This window comes from Psammomys obesus, unplaced genomic scaffold, assembly GCF_907164565.1.
Source record: "Psammomys obesus unplaced genomic scaffold, mPsaObe1.curated_primary_1811, whole genome shotgun sequence".
Lineage (NCBI taxonomy): Eukaryota > Metazoa > Chordata > Mammalia > Rodentia > Muridae > Psammomys > Psammomys obesus.
Window position 1 is genome coordinate 11857102 of NW_026592732.1, and position 23697 is coordinate 11880798.

General features: G+C 43.2%; 1 protein-coding gene across 1 annotated transcript in view; it reads right to left on the reverse strand.

Moving 5' to 3' along the window:
• The window catches only part of Deup1 (deuterosome assembly protein 1), a 56789-nt gene extending 34429 nt beyond the window's left edge, over positions 1-22360 (reverse strand). Inside the window, exons 1-6 of the mRNA XM_055615609.1 lie at positions 22332-22360; positions 12638-12809; positions 11229-11324; positions 9034-9165; positions 3543-3656; positions 2377-2619 (exon numbers count right to left, since the gene is read on the reverse strand). Coding sequence (XP_055471584.1) covers positions 2377-2619; positions 3543-3656; positions 9034-9165; positions 11229-11324; positions 12638-12809; positions 22332-22360 — 786 coding nt within the window. The remainder of the gene's footprint in view (positions 1-2376; positions 2620-3542; positions 3657-9033; positions 9166-11228; positions 11325-12637; positions 12810-22331) is intronic.
• Between the last annotated feature and the right edge of the window lie 1337 nt (positions 22361-23697).

Here is a 23697-nt window from a genome sequence, read left to right on the forward strand (position 1 = left end):
TTTTTTTTTTTTTTTTTTTTTTTTTTTTTTTTTTTTTTTTTTTTTTTACAAATGCATATTCTGGTTCCAATATTATTTACCTTTAGCTTTCTTTATTTAGTAAAATGCAAATTTTTTGAAAAACAAATCTAAGGCCCATCTGTTTAGTTAGGAATTTTCTAATGCTCTGAGAGGATCAGTGATTTTAAACCTTCAAATTAACTGAAAAACACAAGGACAGGTCATGGGTGATATCTAGAAATGAAATGGGGAGGAATGAAAAAGCAGGGTTCTTGGTGCTTTTTCTAAAGAGAAATCTTGAATTACTTTGAAAATATTTTTATTAGGACAACAGATATTTTTTTTCTTGAACATATTCCACAATGATTTTGTTTGCTTTTTAGTTCACGTGATTTGTGTGTATGTGCATGCCTGTGGAAGAGAGTGCACATGTATGTATGTGGAGGCCAGAGGTGAACCTTGGCTATCTGCTCTTGCTCTCCACCTTGCTTTATTTTTATGAGTTAGAGAGACAGGGTCTTTTGCTGAACCTGAAGCTCACTGCTCAGTAAGACAGTCCTGGCTGGCAAAGCTCTGTGGATCTTCAGGTCTGTCCCTGCTGGCTCAGCAAGCACTGCAGGGAACAGTCTTGCAGGGACCAGGGCCAAAAAGGGCCCAGGAGCAGACAAACCACAAAGCTCTTCAGTCAATGCAGCATAAACTGAAGCCCAGGGCAGGGTATTTTGGAAGGACCTGAAAAAATAAGCTGTGCATTCATTGAGTGTGATCTTGGTTCAGGCTCCAGCAGGGCAGACATCAGGGAAATGTACACTTGGCTTGTCTTCACACAGAAGGTGGGACCAATGTCCCATCCCAGAGGAGGAGAGGATCCTACTGCAACCAGCACAGTTGTGCAAATAGCTCTCACAGGCAGGTGGGTAACTAGCAAGCTGAATACTAGGAGACCCTGGGCAACCTCCAGAAAGAGAACGGCTGATGTTAGGCCATGACGGGACCAGGAAAGAAGCCACCATACCTATCCTATGTCTACAGGATGCCTGGTTCTTCAGTGTCTAGTGTTTTCAGTTTAATCTGGTCTGTTTGCTTACACCTGTATTCCAGTTAACGTTAGAATAATGTCTTTTTCCAGAAGAAGCTGTAGTTCAAGATGGGGGAGATACAGGTCTCTCAGAAATGCCACTGGAAGAGAGAATGTGGGGGCCTTGTGACCTGTCCCCTCTCAAACTCAGGGCAAGAGCAGATGTTCCCGGATGGCCCCATAGGTGACACTGTGGTGTGGGGAAGGAGAAGCTGGCCCAGGACTAAGATATGATCCTGAGGGTTGAAGAGCAGAAAATATGGGTGTCTGCCCAGGAAGTGTGCTTTAGGATGGGGAGATGAGAGGACTTGAGAAATGGGTGAAATGAATGAAGGAAACAATAGACAGCAACAATGTTTGGAGGTGGGAAAGGAGGACTAGAAGCAGAGAAAGGCTGGTAAGGATGTCTCAAGTGTCTGAATGCACAAAGGAAGGTTATGGGCTCAGCATCGACTGGTTTTGAAGGATGCTGTTCCCAAACCTCTCTGTTAATTTCAAACAGTAGAAAGGAAAACAACAACAGAAAGCTGGCTTAAGGAAGACAAAGCTGTCAGTCTGTCAATCTGATGATGTCACTGTGACCTTCAGTTCTAGAAGACTGCTCAGCGGAGGCTTAGGGGCTGGTGATCAGATATTGATGATTGCCCAAAGGCCTGTGTGCTACAAGCTTAGTCTCCACAGAGTTTCTATGGGCCGGGGGGTTGGACCTTTGGGAAGTAGGGTCCAGTGGACACTCCAGCCTGTCCTCCTTCACCTTTGTGCTTGCGGGACATGAGGTTTTAGTGTACCTTTCTCTCCTATCATGATGTTTCAAACCACCGAAGGCCTGAGGTAACCAGGCCCCTCCAGAACCGTGAGCCTAAAGGGACCTTTAATCTTCAAGGATTACCTCAAGTGTTTGTTTGTTTGTTTACAGTGGTGGGAAGAGGACAGACATGTGGAGTTACCAGCGATAAATCACAAAGAGTAGCTGCAAATAAACCTGCAAATAAGACAGCAGGGAAGTGGGTGATGGCTGGACACTGGGGTGTGGACTTTAAGCACAAAGGTTTGCGGCTGCTGTTCCAATGCACTGGTGATATCACACCTCGTCATCATGCCATTACAAGACTCCCGAGGCCAACGTGCCCACCCGATGACTGAGTGTATTCAGGTGAGAATCACGTGTGGAGAGGAGGTCTGACCTTTGTTGATAGTGTAACAGAAAGCTGTCCTACAGTTGTCTGTACCCCTTTAAGTTGGTATCTGTACAGCTCGTCAGCAACGGTTGGAAATGAAGCTGAAAACACGGCCCTCACCTGGCACTGCCTCTGGTACATCTTCAGCTCTTGCAGCAGCTTCTGGTTTTCGTCCTGTAACTTGTTCCTGCTCAGTGCTATTTCACTCACGGCCGACTTTAACTTTTCAATAATGAATTCATCTCTTTGGCTGGGTTCACAGCCAGGATCTGATTCACACGCCAGGCGAGGGATCTCTGGGCTGCTGTCCTCTGAGCACTGCTTCTTCCCATTTAGCTGAGTTTGGTAATTTTGTGCCTGTTTCTGAGAAATATGATAACCAGGTAAACTGAGTGAAGAATGCCATATTTAAGCTTCTAAAGAGGGGAAGAAACAAAAGAATTAGTGAGGATATCTTTTAATATGAAGCTTGGCTTTTACAGTGCAGTGTTATGCTTCTTTATAATCTCAATTTCACATGATATGAAGAAAAAAATGTATCTGCATGACCTTGGAGCAAAGCTATAGAGCATGGGCCTAGAGGAGGAGAGGTCTTATTAATTAATAAAGGAAGTCTACAAACTATAAAAAGAGAAACATGAATTCAATTACATAATAGTTGAAAAATGCTTCTATGGTAAAGAAATAACAACCTGAAACAGAAGGAGGAAAAACAACACATAGTTGATTTTAGTAATTCTTAATCTGTAAACCTCTACATATCTACAGGAAAAGCAAGTGGCACAGAGCAGAAGGCACAGGCCGTGAGGGAATGATGCCCAGCGGAGAATGTGAAAAGTGCTACCTACCAAGCACACGAGGACGTGCTCAGCCTTACAGGTGGGCAGAGACGTGGAAAACCATGTGGATGGATACTCTGTTTTGGTCTCGCCTTGCTTTTTTTTTTAATTTTAATTTTTTTTTGAGACAGAATCCTGTTACGTAGTGCAGGCTGGCCTCAAACTCATGACCCTCCTGCCTGTGACCCCCAAGCGCAGAGATTACGGGTGTTTGCCCAAACTGTCCAAAAGTGTACATTGTGTGAAGATATAGCAGCACCCGACTTTCAGACACAGAGGCTAAAGTCATGGTCACAAAGGGTTCACACCAGACCCACCAGACCCCCATCCGTTACTGTCCCTCTCAGGTCACATTTCCATGAGTAAGTAGATCCCATACTGAATAGCCAGGATAGTAGTAATTAGCCTCTAATTATGTTTTCTAATTAGACAACAGTAATACTTTACCTGAAATTGGTTACATTTTTCAGATAGTAATTTTTGTTGCGCATCCAAAGACACCAGGTGTGTCTGGTAGAGTATCTCTTGTTTGTCCCACTCGCTCGACTTCGTTCTAAATTCCTTTTACAATGGGAAGATAAACAAATAGAAAATTATCATTCACTAAGAGTGCAATGAGCAGGGCTTCCTTTTGTGTTCCGCATTATGAGAAAAAAGCCTTTACCTATTAGGAAAACAAACAAGAAAATGACGGAATTACACATTGACTGATTACTACCTGCTCAGCTTCCTAGTCTGAACCACTTGGGACCAGGGAGTTTCATTTCAGATTTTGGATTATTTGCATATTTATGAGATGCCTTGCTGATGCCATCCGGGTCTAAACACACGATCATCTGTTTCACACACCCTGTGCATACTCGGATAAAAAGTGACCTTATGTGACATTGTGTCACTGTTCAGACAGCCTCAAATTCTGGAGCATTTAGGCGTTTCAGATTTTCAGAATAGGTGTGCCTGGTCTGTGTATTCCATTTTTTTTTTTTTTTTGAGGGAATTAGAGAAATTTTAACATACATAGAAATCTCACACATTATTGAAAGCATAGATTGCTCATATGGTAAAGGGTGAGTGCTAACAAGGGGGAATCAAACAGCCTTTGGCACCAGCTGGCACTTCCTGTCCATTTCTCAGATGCTTTCCTTCAATTCTCTATACTCTGCCGCTGGGCATGTTCTCTCATTACTTAAGAGGCTCAGGAGCTGGAGAGATAGCTCCGTGATTGAGAGCATGTTTGCTCTTGCAGAGGACAAGGGTTTAGTTTCCAGCACCTATGCCAGCTCCCGGGGATATGCCACCTTTGGCCTAGCAGGCACCAGCAGCGTTCATGTGCACAGACCCTCCCCATACTTAAAAATACAATAATTCTTTTAGAAAGATGTCTATTTATCAAGCTCCATGAACGCAGTGTTCGTGCCTCTTTTAAGGGCAGATGTTGATGCCTAATGCTCACGGACATGAAGCTAAAAGCTGGGCCTCTGGGAGGTGATTGAGTTATGATCCTCGAATCAGTGTGAGCTGGGTTAGGATCCTTGTAATAAAATATTAAGAAATACAAGGATCAGCCTGGGAATGGCTGTGGATGTCTTTAATCTCAGCACTCAGGAGAAAGAGGCAGGCAGAGCTCTGAGTTCAAGGTCAGCCTGGCCTACAGAGAGAGTTCCAGGACAGCCTGGGATACACAGCAAAACCTAGTTTTGAAAAATAAAAATAAGAAAAAATGAAAAAAAAAAAAGGAAAGAAGAAAGGAAAGAAAGAAAAGACAGACAGACAGGTATCTGGGAGACAGCTCAGCTGTAAAGCATTCACTGTGCAAGTACGAGGACCTGAGTTCAATCACCACTCAGAGGATAAAATTCCTGGATGGTACATTGGTGTCCCTTTGCTGGGGAGGCAGAGGCAGGAGGATCCCTGGACTAGCCATTCTAGCCAAATAGTGTCACAGCAAGAGATCCTATCTCAAAAAACAAGAACAAAAGCAAAAACAAACAAACAAAACCAAAAAAGTAGAAAGATTGAGGAAGACACCTGATGGTGACTTCTGGCTCCCACACGTGCACATATTCTCAAGAACATATACATCCACTCCCAACAAAAGATAAGAATCTTATCCCATTCCCCCCTCTTCCTGCTGTACAACCAGCAGACGCTGTCCACGAACCAAGAGGCCCTCATCAGAATCTCACCCTGTCTAAACTTCCCAGCTTCTGCGACCTGCTATAGTAGCCTGAGCTAAGATTCTGGCTTTATTGGCCACTGGTTTTCAAAGCCACTATGTATAGGGTGAAACTAAAATCAGCTTACTTGGGGAACAGAAAACCAATCTGGGGCTTCATTGAAATGTGTCAGTTGGGGAAGAAAACATGGGACTTCCTGGATACAGCATGTTCAGTTGCTCAAGCATGTGGTCAAATAATGCCATGTAGAGCACGGTGGTCCTGTCCATTCACTCTGTGAGCAAAGGACACGGCTTCAGAGGTGCCAGAGATATCCCTGCTTCACACTTTCCTCTGGGCTGGCCTCTGCCTTTCTGTCCAGGCTTTAGGAAACTGCCATAGAGGACTGCATGCTCCATGCTCTGCTTACGGCACCTGGTGGAACAGTTTCATGGCTAACCCCTGGCCCACTTTTAAAGGAATATATAGCAAAGGAGCAGCATGGCGTTTAAACAAGCCATTATAGTATACAAGTACAGTAAAACTGTCATATAAAAGCCACAAGGATATTTTTTTCCTACAATGTTAAGTTGGAACGTGGCATGCTTGCCTGGAGTGCTTTGAAAATGTCTGTGGGCACTGGCTGGGCCATGCTGGAAAGAAACTGTGTTGATTCTGAGAATGCAAACTGTATCTTGCTTAGGATGAGAAAAACAGCATTTTTCATATTTCCTACACAGAAATGATTTTGAAGAATCTTTGGGGAAATTAAGTTTTTTTTTTTTTAATATATATACAAGTCCTAATCAGTGAAGGAGATCTGTAAGTGAGAAAGACTTTATAGTATCATGTGGTGGAAATATGGCTAGAGAAATGTGGGCACACACTTCCCACATATATAAAAATACCTTATGGCAGGCTCTATTTATGAGGGTGTTGGAGAGAGTCCATTTAGTGTTGTGGACTGATTTTGATACTCAAGGATGTAAAATTTAGGTAGCAAATGAGTCATCAGTAACAGTGATACACTTACAAAATTAGCTTCCAAATAGATGATGGGTAACATTTAAAAATCAATGCAAGTTAGATTTCAAGAATTTGATTTCAATATTTATGATGATACCATGAAGAAACCCATTATTTTGTATGCTAACTTTGGGAATTAATTAAAACTTTTTTTAATTTAAAAAGAGCTCTTTAGGGGAAAAATAGCAAAAATTGGAATAAGGGTTGACTTAAACAGAAAATATGTTTTAAATTTTTTAGAAAGGTGCTTGGTGTTGAGCCATAGCTCTTGAACTCAAGATGCTTTGCTTTTAACTTCCAAAATGCTGAGATTAGAAGTATCCCCCAGCATGCTTTAGAGGGAGATGGTAGCATTAACCTCAGCTCAGAAGGCCTAGAGCAGTGTAGATGAGGTCCATGTTGGCTAGACAGTGTCACAGACATATCAGTGGGTGCTGAGAACAGTCCAGATTCCTCGGGCAATCAGAGGTATTGCTTCCAAGGTTAGGCAGCCAGAGTGGTGTGTTCAGAAGTGTGGGACTTCCTGGATGTTGGCACGGAGGATGTGGACTTCAGCCCTCTGGGGTCACCCAGCCCTCCAGGGGCAATTCTTAGGACCACAAAGCCATCTCCGAGGGGCTGAGCATGGGTCATGGTCCTGAAAAGGAGTGTTCCTGGTGATAACTGGAGTGTTAATTCTGTTTTCTTTTGTTGTTTTAAGAGCCCTCTTCTAAACACTGAGAAACTGTGTTTAGTGATGCGTCAGCGACTACACATGACAAAATAATCTTAACTTTTTATTAGAAAACTTTTCATACTTACGTAAAAGTATAGAGTAACCCAAACCACACAATATTTACCCAGTTTAACTGTCACTAAGAGTCCGTTTCATTTCTCACCCTAATTTGTTGAAGTATTTTAAGGGACCTTTTTGAACTCTTGCATTTTTACCCCTAAATGTGTCAGCATGTACCTACATATAAATGTATATATTTGCACCTAGGTCCTCATGCTTGCGAGACAAGCACATTATGGATGGAACTGTCCCCCAGTCCCATTAGCCTAATTTCCTGAAGGGATGATGAGACTTCTGTGATGCTAACACTGCCTAAAGGTCACAAGGTGAATAAACGGGTAGGCTAGGGGATGCTCTGTGCTACAAGCCATGACGTTCTCCTACTGCACACACGGTGTCCCTAGTCCTAGTACTATAGCATTCAACATGCTTGGCCCAAAGGAGAACATGCTACATGCTCCAAAACAAGAGCAGCCCATCATCTACATGTTTTCAGATGAATTTAAGAAAGCAGCTATGCGAGATGTTTTACAATCATCCAAGTTATACTGTATTTACTTAAAATACTTTTGCATACCTCCATGAGGATGTGTATGTTAGAAGCATGTACATGTATGTGACTCCTTCCCAGAAGCGAGCCAACCAATTACACAGGGGGTGTTCTTACCTTACAAGCCAAGGAGGGGTGTGTTCTACAGGGCCTGTGCTTGAGCACTTCCTGCGAGGCCAGTCACCCCCTTTGAGAGGCTGGGAGTAAGTGTCAGGATTTCTGTGAGTGCTATTCACTGTGGCTTTTGAAGGTAATACCTAGGCTTTCTACTAAACTGGCTAGTTCCATGGCTATGGTCTCAAACTGTGATTCTCTCTGCTTAAACAGATATTTTGGAGTAGAAGAAGTAAGAAAAAAGAGAAGATACAGTAAGGTGATAAGAAGACAAGGAGATAGGACGAAGGTCAAGGGCAGACCCAGTTGAAGAATGACAAGGATGAGAAAGGCCAAAGATCCCTAAACTGTCTCTGACCTTGGTCACTGGGAGGTATAGGATCATCCTGAGCTTAGAAGTAGGAGAAATGAGACTCTTGTCTGGGGATGGGTTGCTGGGCTTAGGACTGGAGAAGAATGAAAGAAATGGAATTGGACAATACAAAGATTAAGAAAAAAGTAGTCTCCTCTGCCCTAAGCAGCACTGGCGCCCAGCAAGCCAGCTGTCAGGGGCTCGTGGAGACTGCATACCTTCAATGTTCTCCACAGGGTTTCTCAAGAGTGCAGGAGGACAGCAGATTTGTGTTTTCTAAAGCTATAAAGCTAAAAGGATGAGAAGGAAAATCTGGGTAACATACTGAACCTTTGCAGAGATGGATTTTAGAAGTTCTCCATGATATGGGACTACTTAAAAGGTACTATGTCTTTAAAGAAAACCAAACAAATTGGGCCTACAGGCCCAGCTCTTGAAAACAGTTAGAGGCTCATTGGAATTTAGTGTCTAACAGTTAAGTGGACATTAAAAGATTTATTAGGTATTCAGTTTAACTGACCCCAGGGGTGCCCTTCATTTCTACTCAACAGCTGAAAAGTCTTTGTACATTTTTTAGCTCTCCCTATATGCATTATATATAGGATATATTATAAATCATAGTTATTTTTTAATTTACTAAGAACCTGAGGCAGAAGGTGGACTGAGGGGCCATGCTGAGTGCCATGTGCCTGGAAACCAGGCCGACATCTGCAGCAGACCACCTCAGAGCACAAACCAAGTCCACATCTGCAACAGACAACCACAGAACAGAACCAACTCCACAGCTGCAGACCACCTCAGCGAACAAACCAACTCCACAGCTGCAGACCACCTCAGTGAACAAACCAAGTCCACATCTGCAGACCGCCTCAGAGAACAAACCAAGTCCACATCTACAGACCATCTCATCTCAGAACACAACCAAGTCCACATTCAGAGCACAAGAAACTGGTGTGTGCGCTCACCTCTAGCTTCTGGTTCAAACTGCTCAGCTCAAAGGGTATGTCTTCTTTGGTGGGGGCTTCCTTTCGGTGAATATGGTTTTGTTTCATTTGGTGTAATCTCAGCTTTTCAAAGTTATTGGTTAGCTTAGAAAACTGCAAATGATAGGAGATAGTAACAGTTACTTACAGCTGGCCTTCATGATATTTCTTTGTCACACAGCTCTTAGAAAGGGCAGTAAAACTTAAGTGTTCCGGTTAGCGAGGATGGATCCTGTTATTACAGCTCAGCTACTGAGGCTGGATATGACTCTTCTGTGACTCACTTGATGTTTTGTTCAGTTTTGTTTCAGTTGTAAACAGGCAGCAAAACTAACAGTTCTTAGAAGCTACAAAATTTCCTCTCTTTTACTTAATGCTGTCTTCTGCTGACAATTCTTACAATAATGCAATTGATGTAATAGCTGGCTCATCCTTTCATGTATGTCTATAGATCATATGATAGCACCTGAGGGGATTTCTGAGTATCTGTTTATTGTTTCTACTGATTCTTTTTGTGTTGAAGCTGCTGCTGACAGACTCAAGGTCCATCTCACCTGCTTCTCCTAGCACATTCTTTAGCTGTCTCTGGGTGCCTGTTGAAGGACTAATCTCTTCTGTTAAATTGTCTTGGCAGCACACCTCTTTAATTTTTTAAATTTAACATGCTGTAGTTTTGGCTTTCTATTTACTTTCAACTTCCCAGTATAATAATATCTGAAGAAAATTCCTTGAACAACTCATTGAGCTGGGTCCTGTTTTCATGTATCTGGCACGCTTTAATTTGTGTGGTTAGACCGTTTCTGTTTAATATAATCATGGATATGCTCAATTTAAGCTTGGCTTCTTATGTTTTGTTTTCTGATTTCTTCTAGTTTGCAGTTTGGTTTTCCTTTCTTGTCTTCCTGTGGGCCATGGGGATATTTTTAAGGCTCTCCTATGAGTTATAGATAGGGTTCTAGATGTGTGTCTTTGTATCTCTTTCAGCCATTCCTCCAAGCATCAGATTATATGCACACAACTTTCTGTGCTTTGCTCACTGTCTGTCTGTCTGCACCATTATACAGGCTGGGTTGTGTGATGATGCTAAAACAAATTCTAGTGAGTTGCCCCGTGTTGGCTCTCAAGCTCCCTAAGCAGCCTGGCTCTTCTTTCTGCTTTCTATAAAGTTCATGTGCTGTGTTCAGTGTCCAGGGCTTTCAACTGTGCTTAGGAGGGCAGAGAGACACAGCTATCCACCTCTCCAGAACTATCAGACATATCCACACTTGACTGTCATTCAGATTTGAGTTGCTATCTTTGTAGGAGGGGGAAAAAAAAAGATTGTGATAGGTTTTAGATGCTTCTGGTCTCAAATCTGTACACATTTTCATAATATAAGCTGTCCTCTAGTGGTACTTGACTTAATTGCAGGAAAATGCAGACAAACATTTTCAAATGTTTCCTATTCTATTTTCAACAGTTGACTCCCCTTTTTAGAAAAGGTAGGTAAGGAGGATCATTGGATATTCCAGGCTACATTAGCTAGGTTATTACACATGAAATTTTGCTATCCAAGAAAAGTTGGTAGTAAAAGTTCACAATCAAATCTCCTACTGACTCTATGGTTGGTTAAAGGCCCCGGCAGCTGCTTGGCCTGCCATGCTGAGGTGATTCCTGCCCTATGCGACATCTGTGGTAGGAGACTTTGATCAAGCCTAGTGGGAGGGCTGCAGTGATGGGTGACAGATTGACCTTTGCAGTGGCATTGCCGTTTACGAACACCCCATCAGTAGCAAGATCAACTTGGTTCTTTCAGCTACTCACTTCATAGGAGCAAACATCAGTACTTTAGTTTGCTGAGGAAGAAAGCCTACCCTTATTAGGAAATAACCACAGAAGTGAATTTTGGGTTTTGTTGGTTCTCATAACTAATAATTACAAGAAATTGCCTTTGGGGAAACAAAGTTATTTGTCTAGTACCCTGTCATAGTGAAGGCAGAGCAGATGGTATCCAAGCTGACAGTCTATTAAGAGAGACAAATCAGGACACATAAGATAATGAAAGCCAGAGATAAATATGCCATTAAGACTCAAGACTATTTGCTTGTATGTAAAACAATTTAAAAAAAATTAACAAAATTTTATAGGTCAAAATATGTATGAAAGTATGTAACGTTCCATTTAACAGACTCTCTTACTTGAGCTTTTAGGGTCTGTAGCTGTCCTTCATAGTTCTGAGTCATTACTAAGTTACATTTTTCTAGACTGTCCAACTTCTGTCGAAGTAACCCCACCTGCATTAAAAACAAACTTTAAATTAGCTTTTTCTGAATTTTACCTTAAAAAAATCAGAAAATGAGCAAAGGAGAGGTGCGAGCCAAGTAAAACTTCTGCACTGAGCCATAAGTGAATGTTTGTCTGGTAGTTCTTAGAATAGCACTAATAACTGAAGTCACAGAAACCAAAGGTCGCTAGCCCTGTCCACTGGCTATGCAATAGGACAGTATGGATGTGTGTTTAACAAGAGATCCTTGGCACTGTCACATTTTAAATTAAGATTTAGAATGTAATCTGTGTTTAGGAGGCTGTGCCATTGTTACTCATGTAAAAGTTCTGCTAATGTAATTCAAGGATTTTCTTTGGGTTAGGTTCCATTCCTTACCACTTTAGTGGCATTATGGATACTTGTTGCATTTTATTAGAACTAACATATTAACGAGAAAATAAAAATGTTTAAGAGCACTTTTAAGAATTTAGACTATTCTCTTTAAATACAAACGAGGCACTGTAATGGCAATGTTTGTGCCATTACAGGTCCTTGCATATGCCAGGACCTTTCCCGCAGAGGGAAACCAGAACCGACAGCCACATCCATGTGCCACACACTCACACCCTTAGCTTTGCTGAAACCAGGTTCCATCCAGAAGTCAACAGAGCTGGAAAGTGGCTGATGAAAATATCTGTGATGATATGTGATTCTTGACTGGAGAGTTTTCTCCTTTTATGCCTCTCAGCGTAGTGCCTAGACATTTAAGTCTGTGTGTGCTTTTCCTCAAGCCCAAAGGCACGTGTAACCCCACATTCTCCTGTGGGCACCAGCTCAGCAGTGAGCAGCCATGGAATAGAAGGAAACCTTCCTAAGTGGGCACCCCACATGCACGCGTGCCCCACACGTACTCACACATGTGTACACACACATACACACACACGCAAGCAAGCACACACACATGTACACTTTCATCACTGTACTCTCCTTTGGCAATTTACTTTGGATACGCTTTTTCACAGATTATTATCTAGCAGATGAGAAGAAGCAAACTCTCCTGAACTGTGTTGAACAAAGACAGCTTTGGCCTCCGTGTCAGCTACTAGCCAAAGTGTTTTTACCTTTGTTTCCAAACAATGTTATTACACATATATGTTAAATGCCTGTTAACATTTACTGGCAGCATTGATGTGGTGAGTCTGTCTCCATCACTAAACACCTGACTTAGTTTAGTCTCTGCACCTATCAGATAGCATACATTTAACACTGCATTTGCTGACAGAATTGTGAGTGACAACTGAGTTTGATGGTGAACACTTTACTGACATGTGTGCTCAGTACCTCCTGGCCTTTCTGGTCCAAGCAAGTCTGGGCGTCAGCCAACTCTTGATCCCGAAGGTCTAATCGTGTCTCTAAAGCCCGCATCTTCCTTTCCCAGTCCAGCTTCTTATTGCTCACCATGATGTCGATTTGTTCCATCAGTTCCTGAAGTTCAGCTTCACAAGGAGAAGCTCTGGTAAACACAGAAGAGTGAGACCATTTCATAAGATCAGGCAGGAAAGATTCCTGCATTACTCCATGCAGCTTCGCTACTTCCTCAAATGGCTCAATTGTTTAAGTAGGAAGAAACCTCAAAGCTACTGGCTAATCACTTAAATAAAGAAGATAATTACAGAGCTGACAGTACTTGTCTTAGTTAGGCTTTCTATTGCTGGGATGAAACACCATGACCACAAAGCAAGTTGGGGAGAAAAGGGTTTATTTCTTTACACTTCTAGTTGCTGTTCATCATTGAAGGAAGTCAGGGCAGGAACTTAAGCAGGGCAGGAACCTGGAGCCAGTGCAGAGGCCACAAAGGGGCACTCCCCAGGGCTTGCTCAGCCTGCTTTATTATAGAAGACAGGATCACGGGCCAGGGTTGGAACCACCAATAATGGGCAGGAATCCCCCCCCCCATTCAATCACTAATTAAGAAAACACTTTACAGATAGATCTTATGGAGACATTTTCTCAATCGAGGGTCCTTCCTTTTGGATGATGAGAGACCAAATAATTAAAAATAAGGTGTTTTTTCTTTTCTTTTCTTTTTTTTTTTTAGGGGAGGGTGTGATATTGCTTTAAAGTTAAAGCAAGAGCCTAAATGAAGGTTAGCCAGGTGGAGACATGTCCAGCCACCTGTGGAGAGGAACTAGCCTTACTGCATTCTTTTCCTGCCCAGTAGAAATACAGTTGCTAGGAAACTGACCCAGATGGTCAGGGCAGAACTGTTTGTAGACTTGGTGCCTAAGGTAAACCAATCATTTCAAAAGTCAATTTCCCTTACCCAATCATGTAACCCCAAGGCATGTAACTCCCTGCTTGCAGTTTTTCCCTTTAAAAACCTTGTTCCCCTAGCCCATCCCACCACATTCCTCTCCTGCTTCCACAGGAAGTTTTGCAACCTAGGCTCAAGCTTGTATTAAATAAACCCTCATGTGTTTTGCAGCAGAGTCAATTCCTGGTGGTCTTTGGGAGGTCTCATGAACTGGGCGTAATAATGACTCTACGTTGTGTCTAGTTGACTAGCCAGTACAGTGCATACATACTTACCCTTAAAAAAAAGAAATCTTGTCACCCACCTATAAACCCAAAACTCAGGAAGTAGAGTCAAGAGGATTACTAAGGTGGCCAGCCAGGACTATATAGTGAGTTCCAGCCACTTATCTCAAAGAAATCAAAACCAAATCTGAAACCAAGCCAAATCTAACAAGCAAACACCATCCTTTTAGAATATGCTAATCCTAGGGAATATGGTTATTCTGAAAAATGCTAAATGCTTAGGAATCCAACAAGTGAAAACAGACACACACAGATGTCTGTCATAATTCACAGTTTGACAGGCACACTGGAACATCAGTCAGATCCAAGGTTTCATGGCTCATCTGTAGAAGGATCAGACACAGGTCTCAGCTTCCCACCTGTGGAGTCCTGTGTACTAGGCAATAAAACCAAAACCTTTCAACAAGAACTGGCTTAAAATTTATGGTACCAACCACAATAACCCTCAAGTCCTGTGTTTCCAGAATCTCCCAGACTATCTGAGCAATCTCCAGACCATCTGAGCAATCTAGTTTATCCAGAAGACTTGACATCAGAGAGCGGCTAAGTACAAAGTGTCATTCTGAAACCTCTTATTGCAGTGCTGGACTAAGGCCCAAAGGCTTTTTCAATTTTTATTTGAAACTTAAACCCAAAAAAGTGTGCCAATTCTTCCATAGAGAGCATGAATAACTTAATTGGAATCATGATGCTGAGAAGAATAGAATCATGGCCTTGAATTTTTTTCATAACTACTATTATTTTTTTCATAACTACTAGCATTGCTCTTTAGTGTCAATAAGATTTATTTTCTTTCTGGTAGTGTAGGCGTTGAGGAAAAAAAAAAACAACCAAGTCTTTCTCATGACTATCTTATCATAACCCCCAGTGCAATGCTCCCGCACAGAGGGAGTGCTTCAGCACGTGAATGCTGTAGTATGTGATGAGTGCTCCGGTGTGGGGCAAGTGCTTCAGCTTGTGGTGAGTGTTCCAGTATGTGGTGAGTCTTCAAATATGTGGTGAGTGCTCTAGCCTATGATAAGTGTTCCAATTTGTTGTGAGTGCTCCAGCCTGTGGTTGAGTGTTCCACAATGTGGTGAGTTAGTCATGTGGTGAGTGCTCCCTCACATAGGGAGTGCTCCCGGACATGGTAAGTTGCAAGTGCTCAGTAGATCTCCGTAGTGATAAAGGAGCTCTTTTACTGCCACTTTGTTTGACATGTGGAAATGCAACATGCTACTGGAATTAAAATGCTGGCCCACAGTAGAGTGTGGAATAATGAAATATACTCCATTGGTATTGTTAAATTAATAAAAGAATGGTTTGTTTTCTGGCTGTGACGATGGTATGATAAGTCAGAACACAAGACTTCCAGGTGGAAGGAATCACACAGATCATCTAACGCCCCTCTTGGTCTAGCATGTGCACTGATCAGATTCAATAAGCCTTCGAGAAGATTCTGGGTCAGTAACAAAAATACCAAGTGATTCCTGCAGTTTGTGATCTATTTTGCAAAATCACTTAACCCAGCATAGGCCCCAGGTCTTCCCTGAACAGGCAACTGCCCCTCTCTGAGATGATACTGTGTTAGCAGGAAGAGATATAGTTTTTCACAGTGACTTCTTTCCCCCTCCCTAGACCTACTGTGATGCTGAGGTCATTTGGGACTTTCAACACAGTGTGACCACACAGTACTGAGTCACCACTGTGTGGGGTGCAGTTCTGAGCTGTACTCTGTCTTCTCAATGTTCAGTGTCAGAACCTGGGTGTTCAAGTGAATGGTGGCCAGACCTCGTGTCAGCAGACTCTCACCTGCATTGTCCTCACTTGCCAGTTCAGAGAACCAAACCAACTCTGCAGGTGTATACCCAGATGGTGGGACATGCCACTGCCCTTTCTTGATTTCTGTTTCCCTTTCCAGCTCAGAAACCAGAGAAGGATAAATATGTTCTCCCCCCAAAACCAATCCCTTAAGATGCTTAACGTCTAGTTATCCTGTCTCTAACCTCTCTATGACAAGAGTCCACAACCACAGCAGACCCAAAGTCTTTCTTCTCCTGCAAGGATTGTCCACAGTCTATCGTGCCTGTCTGCAAATGCATGTGTGAGGTTCAGTCTTTATTTTCACCTTGACTAGATTTTAGACTCACCTAGAAACACAGCTCTGGGTAGATCTGTGTGTGTGTCATGAGAGAAGTTTAAACCCAAGGTAGCTTAAAGCCAGGGCAGCTGACCAGACTGAGTGAAAGGGGAGCTGAGCAAGAAAGCTTTAAAAGTAGAGTGGTGGTTTAGTCTCCCTGTTGTAGCTTGGCACAAGTATTCCATATAGCCTCATTTCTTCCTTCAGTCACACCTCAGCTACATTATATTAAGGACTTTGCTTTACTTCCTTTCAACATCCTCCTAAGTAGATCTTAATATGTCTCAAGAGTTGACTGAGGAGCCAAAAGAGAAAAAGCAGTCATCAGATTTGGGGACTGTGTGGGCTGTGTCTGCTTAAGGCACGCAAACTGTCTTTACTTTTGGTTTTATCTTTGGAAACAATTCATTATAGGAGGCTCTGGAGTCAAGCTAGACCCTTCTGCATTAACGTGAGAGGTCAAAAGGGAGAGGGAGCAAAGGTATTCATGGTCATGGAATAGTCTGGGATTAAACATCAGGATATGACATCTGGAGAAGAAGAGAGGAGAAAAGAGAAAGCTGATGATATCAATGGTGGGAGGAGCAGCAGAGGTCAATTGTGGGGAGGGTGCAGCATGAAATAGACCCATGTTTACATGGAAGGCATGGACCCAAGCCAGTTCTTTAGCTGCGTTATCTGGGTTTTGACATTACATCTCACGAGTTTCTTGTGTATTTTGGATATTAGCCTCTTGTCAGATAAGCAATTTGCAAATACGTTTGCGTGTGTTCTGTTGTTTGTCATCTGTGGTCTACCGGCTGCCTGTATTCTGTCAGTTGTCATCTGTGCTCTCTTGATTGCTTCATTTGTGAAGAAGAAAATTCTTAGTTTAATGGAATCTTGTCTGTTAATTTTTGGTTTTGTTTTCTGACCTTGCCAAGGTCAAGGTCCCCAGATTTTTCTCCTATGTTTTCTTCTAGCGGTTTTCAAGTTTTGGGTCTTACATTTCAGACTATAATCCATTTTGAGTTGCTGTTTGTATTTGGTGAGATGTAGATTCTTTCTCTTGTGTGAATATCCAGCTTCCCCAGCAGTATATTGAAAGGATTATCCTTTCCCCATATTTCTAGCAACTTGTAAAAATTCAATTGGCTGTAAACTCATGGGGTTGTTTCTAGGCTTTGCTCCACATCATTGGTCTGCGTGTCTGTCTTTATGCCGATGTCATGCATGGCTGAATCTTACTGTGTTCTGAGATATAATGACTCAAGTTGTTCTTTCTGCTCAAGACTGCTTTGTCTATCTGGGCTCTCACCACAGTGAGAAAAGCTATTCTCAAAAGGAAAAGAGCAAGTGATAAGATGCGTGGCAAGAGGAAACTTTGTGCAATGTTGTGGGAACATCAATTAATGTAGCCATTGTGGAAGTTTCTAGAAACAGAACATAATTTCTATATGATCAAGCAATCTCAAAGCATTTAATATACCTGAGGTGAACGAAATGTTAAAAAAGTGCCCACAACCCAAATTGATTGCTATTTACAAGAGCTAGGACATAGACTCAAACCAAATGTCTACCAGCAGATGGCAAAGACACAAGTGGAATACTATTTAGCCATAAAAATCTATGCAGTCCTGACATCTGTGACAGCATGATGGAGCTGAAGGGCATTTATGAAATGAAGTGAGTTCTCACAGACATAAATAGACACATGCCATCTACTCATGTAGATTTAAAGCAGCTACTCTCATAGACATTGATAGCATGAGCATTACCAGACTGGATGGAGGGAGAGGGAATGAGAGAGAGACATAAAACTGTTGACAGGACTATGGCCCAGCACAGTGAACACGATCAATGGTAAAACCATACAGCTCAAAGTGTTGAGGAAAGACTAGTCAATGCACTCATCAGTAAGATGTGATGGAAGTGACAAGTAATGCTAATCACCCTGCTGTGCTCACTCTACCTTGTCTGTATGTGACTCAGTCCCTCTCATTGCACCTCCTGAGTATATAAAAATGTCATTTGTGAACACTTAAATAAGAAATAAAAATGGACTTCACAGAAGACACATGGAAGTATCTGGAAATGACTAGGATGATGTAAACAGCAGGTAGATTCTCCCCTCAAAGAGCTTAGAAACATGGGCCTTTGTGTTGGTATCTGTTTGGCTATGTCTCACTTTGTTGCTCAGGCTGGTCCCAAACTCAGGATGTAGCTCAGGATGACCTCAAAATGACAGCAGCCCTTTGACCTTAGCCTCCTGAATCCTGGACTGACAGGCTTGAGCTACTATGACTGTTTTCAGGTGCTGGTTCTTTTAAAAGAGAACCAGACAGCATCAGGCCAGCAGCTGTGTGGGAATTCTGACATTTCCTAAACAAGGCAACTTTGAAAGTGCAGAAAGCACATAAATAATTACAACGGGGCTGTACTGGGAGGTACAGATATGTCACTGATCTTGGAGCTTGGGAGAGAAGTAAGGTAGTTCATTGTTATAAATAAGGAGGCCATCATGTGAGGAAGGGGACAGGGAGAGCGTGTTTCTTTAGGAGATATGCATTTCCTGCAGGAGAGTTTTCAAGGGTGGTGAGCAATCTCAGGCCTTACCTTTGTCTAAATCTCTTAAAGAAAACTCATCCTGAAATAATTTACATACTCGCTTGCCTGAGCTGACAAGCTACTACATGTGACCAGAGCTTTCACAGGTGGCTCTCATCAGCTACTGCGGCTCGTGAGACACGGATGTAGGCAAAGGGGATGTGGAGGTGACCCAGAAGCTGCCGAACAGATCCCTGTGAGCTCACAGTGCTCAGCGTGGCTCCCTTGGGACAATACAAGTGCTGTCCTTTGCAGTCCTACGGATCACAGCTTCACGGCTCCCTTACTCAAAACCAATTACTGAATCATGGACATGCCTTTTCCCAGGTACTTTCCCTGCCTTCCAGTTATTTACCATTGCCCTTGGTGTTTGCTGAATAAGCAGTAGTCATTGCCTATTTCTGAGGCTCATATTCTATCCGGTCTTCTCTTCACTTGCAAGAAACTTTAATCAAAGTGGAAGTGTTATAAACCACCTTGTTCCAAAGAAGGAGTGCAGGAATGCATGAGTGAGGACCTGTCCTAAGCCTCTGACCTGATGATGAAACATTCCATAATATCTCAGCATCTCCACTGACATGCAAACCTAAAATATCACCCTTTTTTGTGAAAGGAAAATGATATGTTAAAATGCATCACATCCTCTGTGATGATTTCACATTTTGTCAACCACTGAATAGACAGGGAAGAGAGCAAACAGGGGGATGAGCAGACAAACAGGGAGATGAGCAGACAGACAGGGAGATGAATAGACAGACAGGGAGGTGAGCAGACAAACAGGGAGGTTAACAGATAGACAGGGAGGTGAGCAGACAGACAGGGAGGTGGGCACACAGATAGGGAGATGAGCAGGCAAGGAGTGTGTGATGGAAGGTGTTGGCCTCTTCTCCAAAGGGAAACTTCATAGCTGAAAAGAAAAATGCTCACAGACTTTCCTGTCCTCACAGTGACCCATGGAAGCCTTGAGGAAACTGATAATGTTTATTCTCATATACAGTATATGTGGCATGGAAGCCAGGCTCCAGGCATTCCCTTGTCCCCAAGCAGACACAGGTGGAGCTGATGAGATGGCAGTGATGTGAGGAGAGCCATTCTGCCTTTCCTCTCTGACACCAGGGCTAGATGTTTCTCTAGGCCTCAACAGGACAAGCCAGGTAAGCAATGACATGGTCTATTTTCTAGACTTTCAAAGAAATAAAGCTTTTACGAGGTACTCTGCTTTCTGAACGTGGGAATTTTCCATGAGCCTTTCTTGCTGGCTTGTGCTGACTCCTAGAAGTTTCTGCAGCTCCAAGCCCTTCACTCCAGGCATCCATGTCCAGTCCTGTTCACAAATGGGAACTCCATAGGACATTGAGGGACTTTTAAAACGTGAGCAATCAGACTACCCAACTCGAGTTGCTCAAACCCTCTCTCATTCCATTTTGCTGTGCGTCTTTATGTTGTACAACTGTTTCCTGTGACCAGGAATAAAAATCTGTCTGATCAGTGAGTACTACTGGTACCATCTCCAGTTCGTATCCTAAATTCTGACCTCTCATTAGATCCAGCGATAAAACCTGACCAAGGGACCATCGTCCCCTGCCTGCAATTACCAGCTGCTTTGGTCGATGGGTGACTGGAGTGCGTCTCCTGAAGGTTGAGAAGTGTGGTTCCTTGTATGCTAAAGCAGAGAGGCAGGACCCTTAAGGTCTAGCCTTGTGGGAGACAATTTGGCATAGGTGTCACTATCCTTGGAAAAGACTTAGATCTTCAAGGGGTCTGCTTAGGTCTTGTGGGGCTGAGTCTTGAAGAGAAGCCTGGTCCCTGGGTCTCCCTGGCTTCCTTATCTTCTGCACACCTCCATCTGATGCCGTCAGCAGAGATAGCCAAGTAAGGCTGTCTGCTCTTCGGCTTTCAGCCTCCAAAACTGAGCTAAATATCCCTCTGTTCCTCATAAACTATCCAGCTTTGGGCATGTTGTTATAGCAACAATAACCTCCCCAATATCCATCTTTTCATTCTTACATATTAACAGAGTTTTCATGGTATTCGGAATGATGGTTCCTTAGCTTTAATCCCATTGACACTGTGAGTTCGGGCCTCAGTGTCATCGCTGTTCAAAGTGTCTCGCCTAACTGTGCCATTGTAAGGGCAGGTGTATTAACCTTTGAGCCTGGCTTGAAATGAAGTCTGGCTATTCCTGGGTCCCTGAGCAAGTCCACCATTTATGTCTCATAGTCCACCTTGATTCTTGTTTCCTTTGCAGCACCAGGGTTTAAACCCAGAGCTTTACAACTGCAGGGCAAATGCTCTACCACTGAGCCACAGTCCCAGGCCCAACCTAATGAACTGAGCATAAAGGGGTCAGCCACTCAGTGTCCTGCTGTGTGGTGATGATGACTATCTATGCTCATGGCTAACTGTGGATTAGAGCTCACTAGCACTGCCAGAGAGAATCCACAGATTACTAGTCTGAAGAAAAGATCCAGATTAGAAAACAGAGGATGGTTTCTACCGAATGTTTACGGCTTCACACAGGCATGTAAGTGAGGAGCAGGTGAGCTGAGCAATGCTAGAACCAGTACCAACTACATATGGAATTTCTTGACTGTAGCAGGACATATGCTGCCTCACCAGAGACCACATTTCTAAGCCTTTATTACAACTAACTGAGATTGAGTTCTGGCCAGTGTTAGTGAACATAAGTGAGGCCTGACATCTCTAGGTCAGACTCTTACAAGGAAAGTCTTTCCTGCCCTTCTTTCCCCCTTCATTAAGAGTACTTCCGTGATGAAAGATAGTAATGATGACTGGAGCTGAGGCAACCACTTTGGGTCTAGAGATGAAACCACTCATTCTGACACAGAGATGGGCTTTTATGTTATTTAAGGCTCTGTATTTGGTGTGTTTGTGTTTCAGAAGCTTTGGCTATACTGTACTATATTATGTTTTCTTGTTGAGAATAAGAGCTATAGTCAGGATGTAGGGCTCAAAAGTAGTCATCATTGTTCACACTTTTTCCCCCCCTTTCCTTTATATGATGTCAGAGTCACAGTCTGAGCAGAATTCCTAAAAGTGCAACATCTAGAGTTGTGGCTAGTGTCAAAAGCAGTCACAGTCAAGACTGGGCTCTGAAGTACCTCTGCTCTCCCCAATTTGAGTCCATCCAGTGGCCTGATGGCCAGTGAAATCTTCATGTGCTGATGCCAGCACAGAGGAGGGACAAATGATTGTGAAATGGAATGTGGTCCATTTTCTACCCCAGAGAATGTTTTTCTAAATTGCATCCCTTATCTAAAATACCCAGTTCTTGTGCTGTGGAAATATATGTATTGTGGGCTGTGTTTAAATGTTGAGAAAATATGGCCAGTCTTAAGAACATGAGCAGAGAAATGCTCACTAGAGCAAAAAAGAGCCAGCTGGCCAGGAAGTGTTGTGCTGAGGATGTGTAAGGGCTGAGGAAGATAGCTGAGTCCCGGGCCTGTGATGCCAACAGCAGCACTCAAAGTTGGGAAGTGTTAAAAATTAAAAAAAAAAAAGAAAAAGAAAGAGAAAGTTGGGAAGTTCTGTCTTCCAGGTTAGAGACAGAGCCTCAGCATCAGAGAGACTCACTTGAGTGGATACTTCATAAGTTACTTGAAATTTCCCTCCGTCCATTGAGCCCAAGCAGTCAGCATATCCTTCTTGTAACATTCATTTCAAACTCCTGATTCATTGAGCATAAAAATCAGCTAATTAAACACAACTTACCTTGCTGCAGTATGGGCTGGGTTCTCCATGCCAACAATGGTCTACATTTGGCTTGCACTTCTTGATATTTAATCTGTGAGGAGGAAAATTATTTAGATTTATAAAATGTTTGCAGATATTAATACAAGATATGATATATATATATATATATATATATATATATATATATATATAATTTTGGCAAGCCATTTAGTATGGGTTTTCTTGCTTCTACAAGCACAGAAAGGGGGTGTCATTGCCTTGAAGTTCCCACACAAATAGGAATGCTGTCTCTCAGCTTTTGTTTGAGCCATGTGGTACTGGCTGAAACCAGCCTCCACTCATCGATGACTCGGCAGCAGCTAGGTGTCCGTTGCCTTGTGGAGGGCTCAGTTTGTATTTCCTGCTTCGAGGGTGCTGTCTAGAAGCCCTCAGAGTTTCCATCTTAGTGGAGTCCCTACGCCTTGCCTTTAGTGCATGCTTTCATTGGCCTTTCTTGACCTTTTAATGGCGTGAATACAGCATGATATTTAGGACAAAAAGTCTAAGAATAGGAGCTGGAGAGCTGGTCCAGCAGTTGGAGTGCATAGCGCCTAGAGTGCACAGAGGACCCCAGCACTGGTCAGGTGTCTCAAAAAACACCCGCAACTCTAGCTCCAGGGCAATCAGATGCCCACTTCTGCTCCCTCCCCCCCAAGGGAGGTTCTTCCGTCAGTGGACTAACCTGTAAGAATAAATGAACAAAGGGTTAAAGTGAACTTAACGCGCCTAAGAAATATATGAAACAGTTAAGTACCCGAGAAAGAGGAGGAGGGGAGGAAGAGGAAGAAGAACGAGGAGGAAAAAGAGGAGGAGGGGATAAGTGGAGAAAGAAGGAGAGAGAGTGGAAGAGGGGGAGGCGAAGAGGACTGGGAGAAGAAGGAAGAAGGGGAAGGAAGGGAGGAGGGAAGGAGAGAGGAGGAATCTCCATTCACATCATTTTCACACCACAGGAATTGCAGCAGTGGAGCAGACACTGGAGATGATAACTAGATCAGAAAGTTCAGACAAATAATAGAGGGAAACTGAGGCACAGGCCCTGTGTCTCCTGGAAGCTTGGCTCTTGAGTTTGCCCAGCAAGTGTGGTCCCTGCTATCCCCGTGCTAGCTGCTGCCAAAGGAAGAGACAGGTCCAGGGTTCATGGAGTCTGCTGGTTACCTGCCTTTCTCTCTGGAGACGTCTGCTGGCATGGGCCGCCGGTCCCGCCGGTCCCTGAGCTACCCCATCGATGATGGCCTCTGGTTCCCACTGGGTTGCCATGGAGACGCGGCCAGACTCCATAGGTCTGCTTCCCTCCAGCGGGAACTCCCCAGGCCTGGCGCGATTAGTCCCTAGACACACGCCTCCC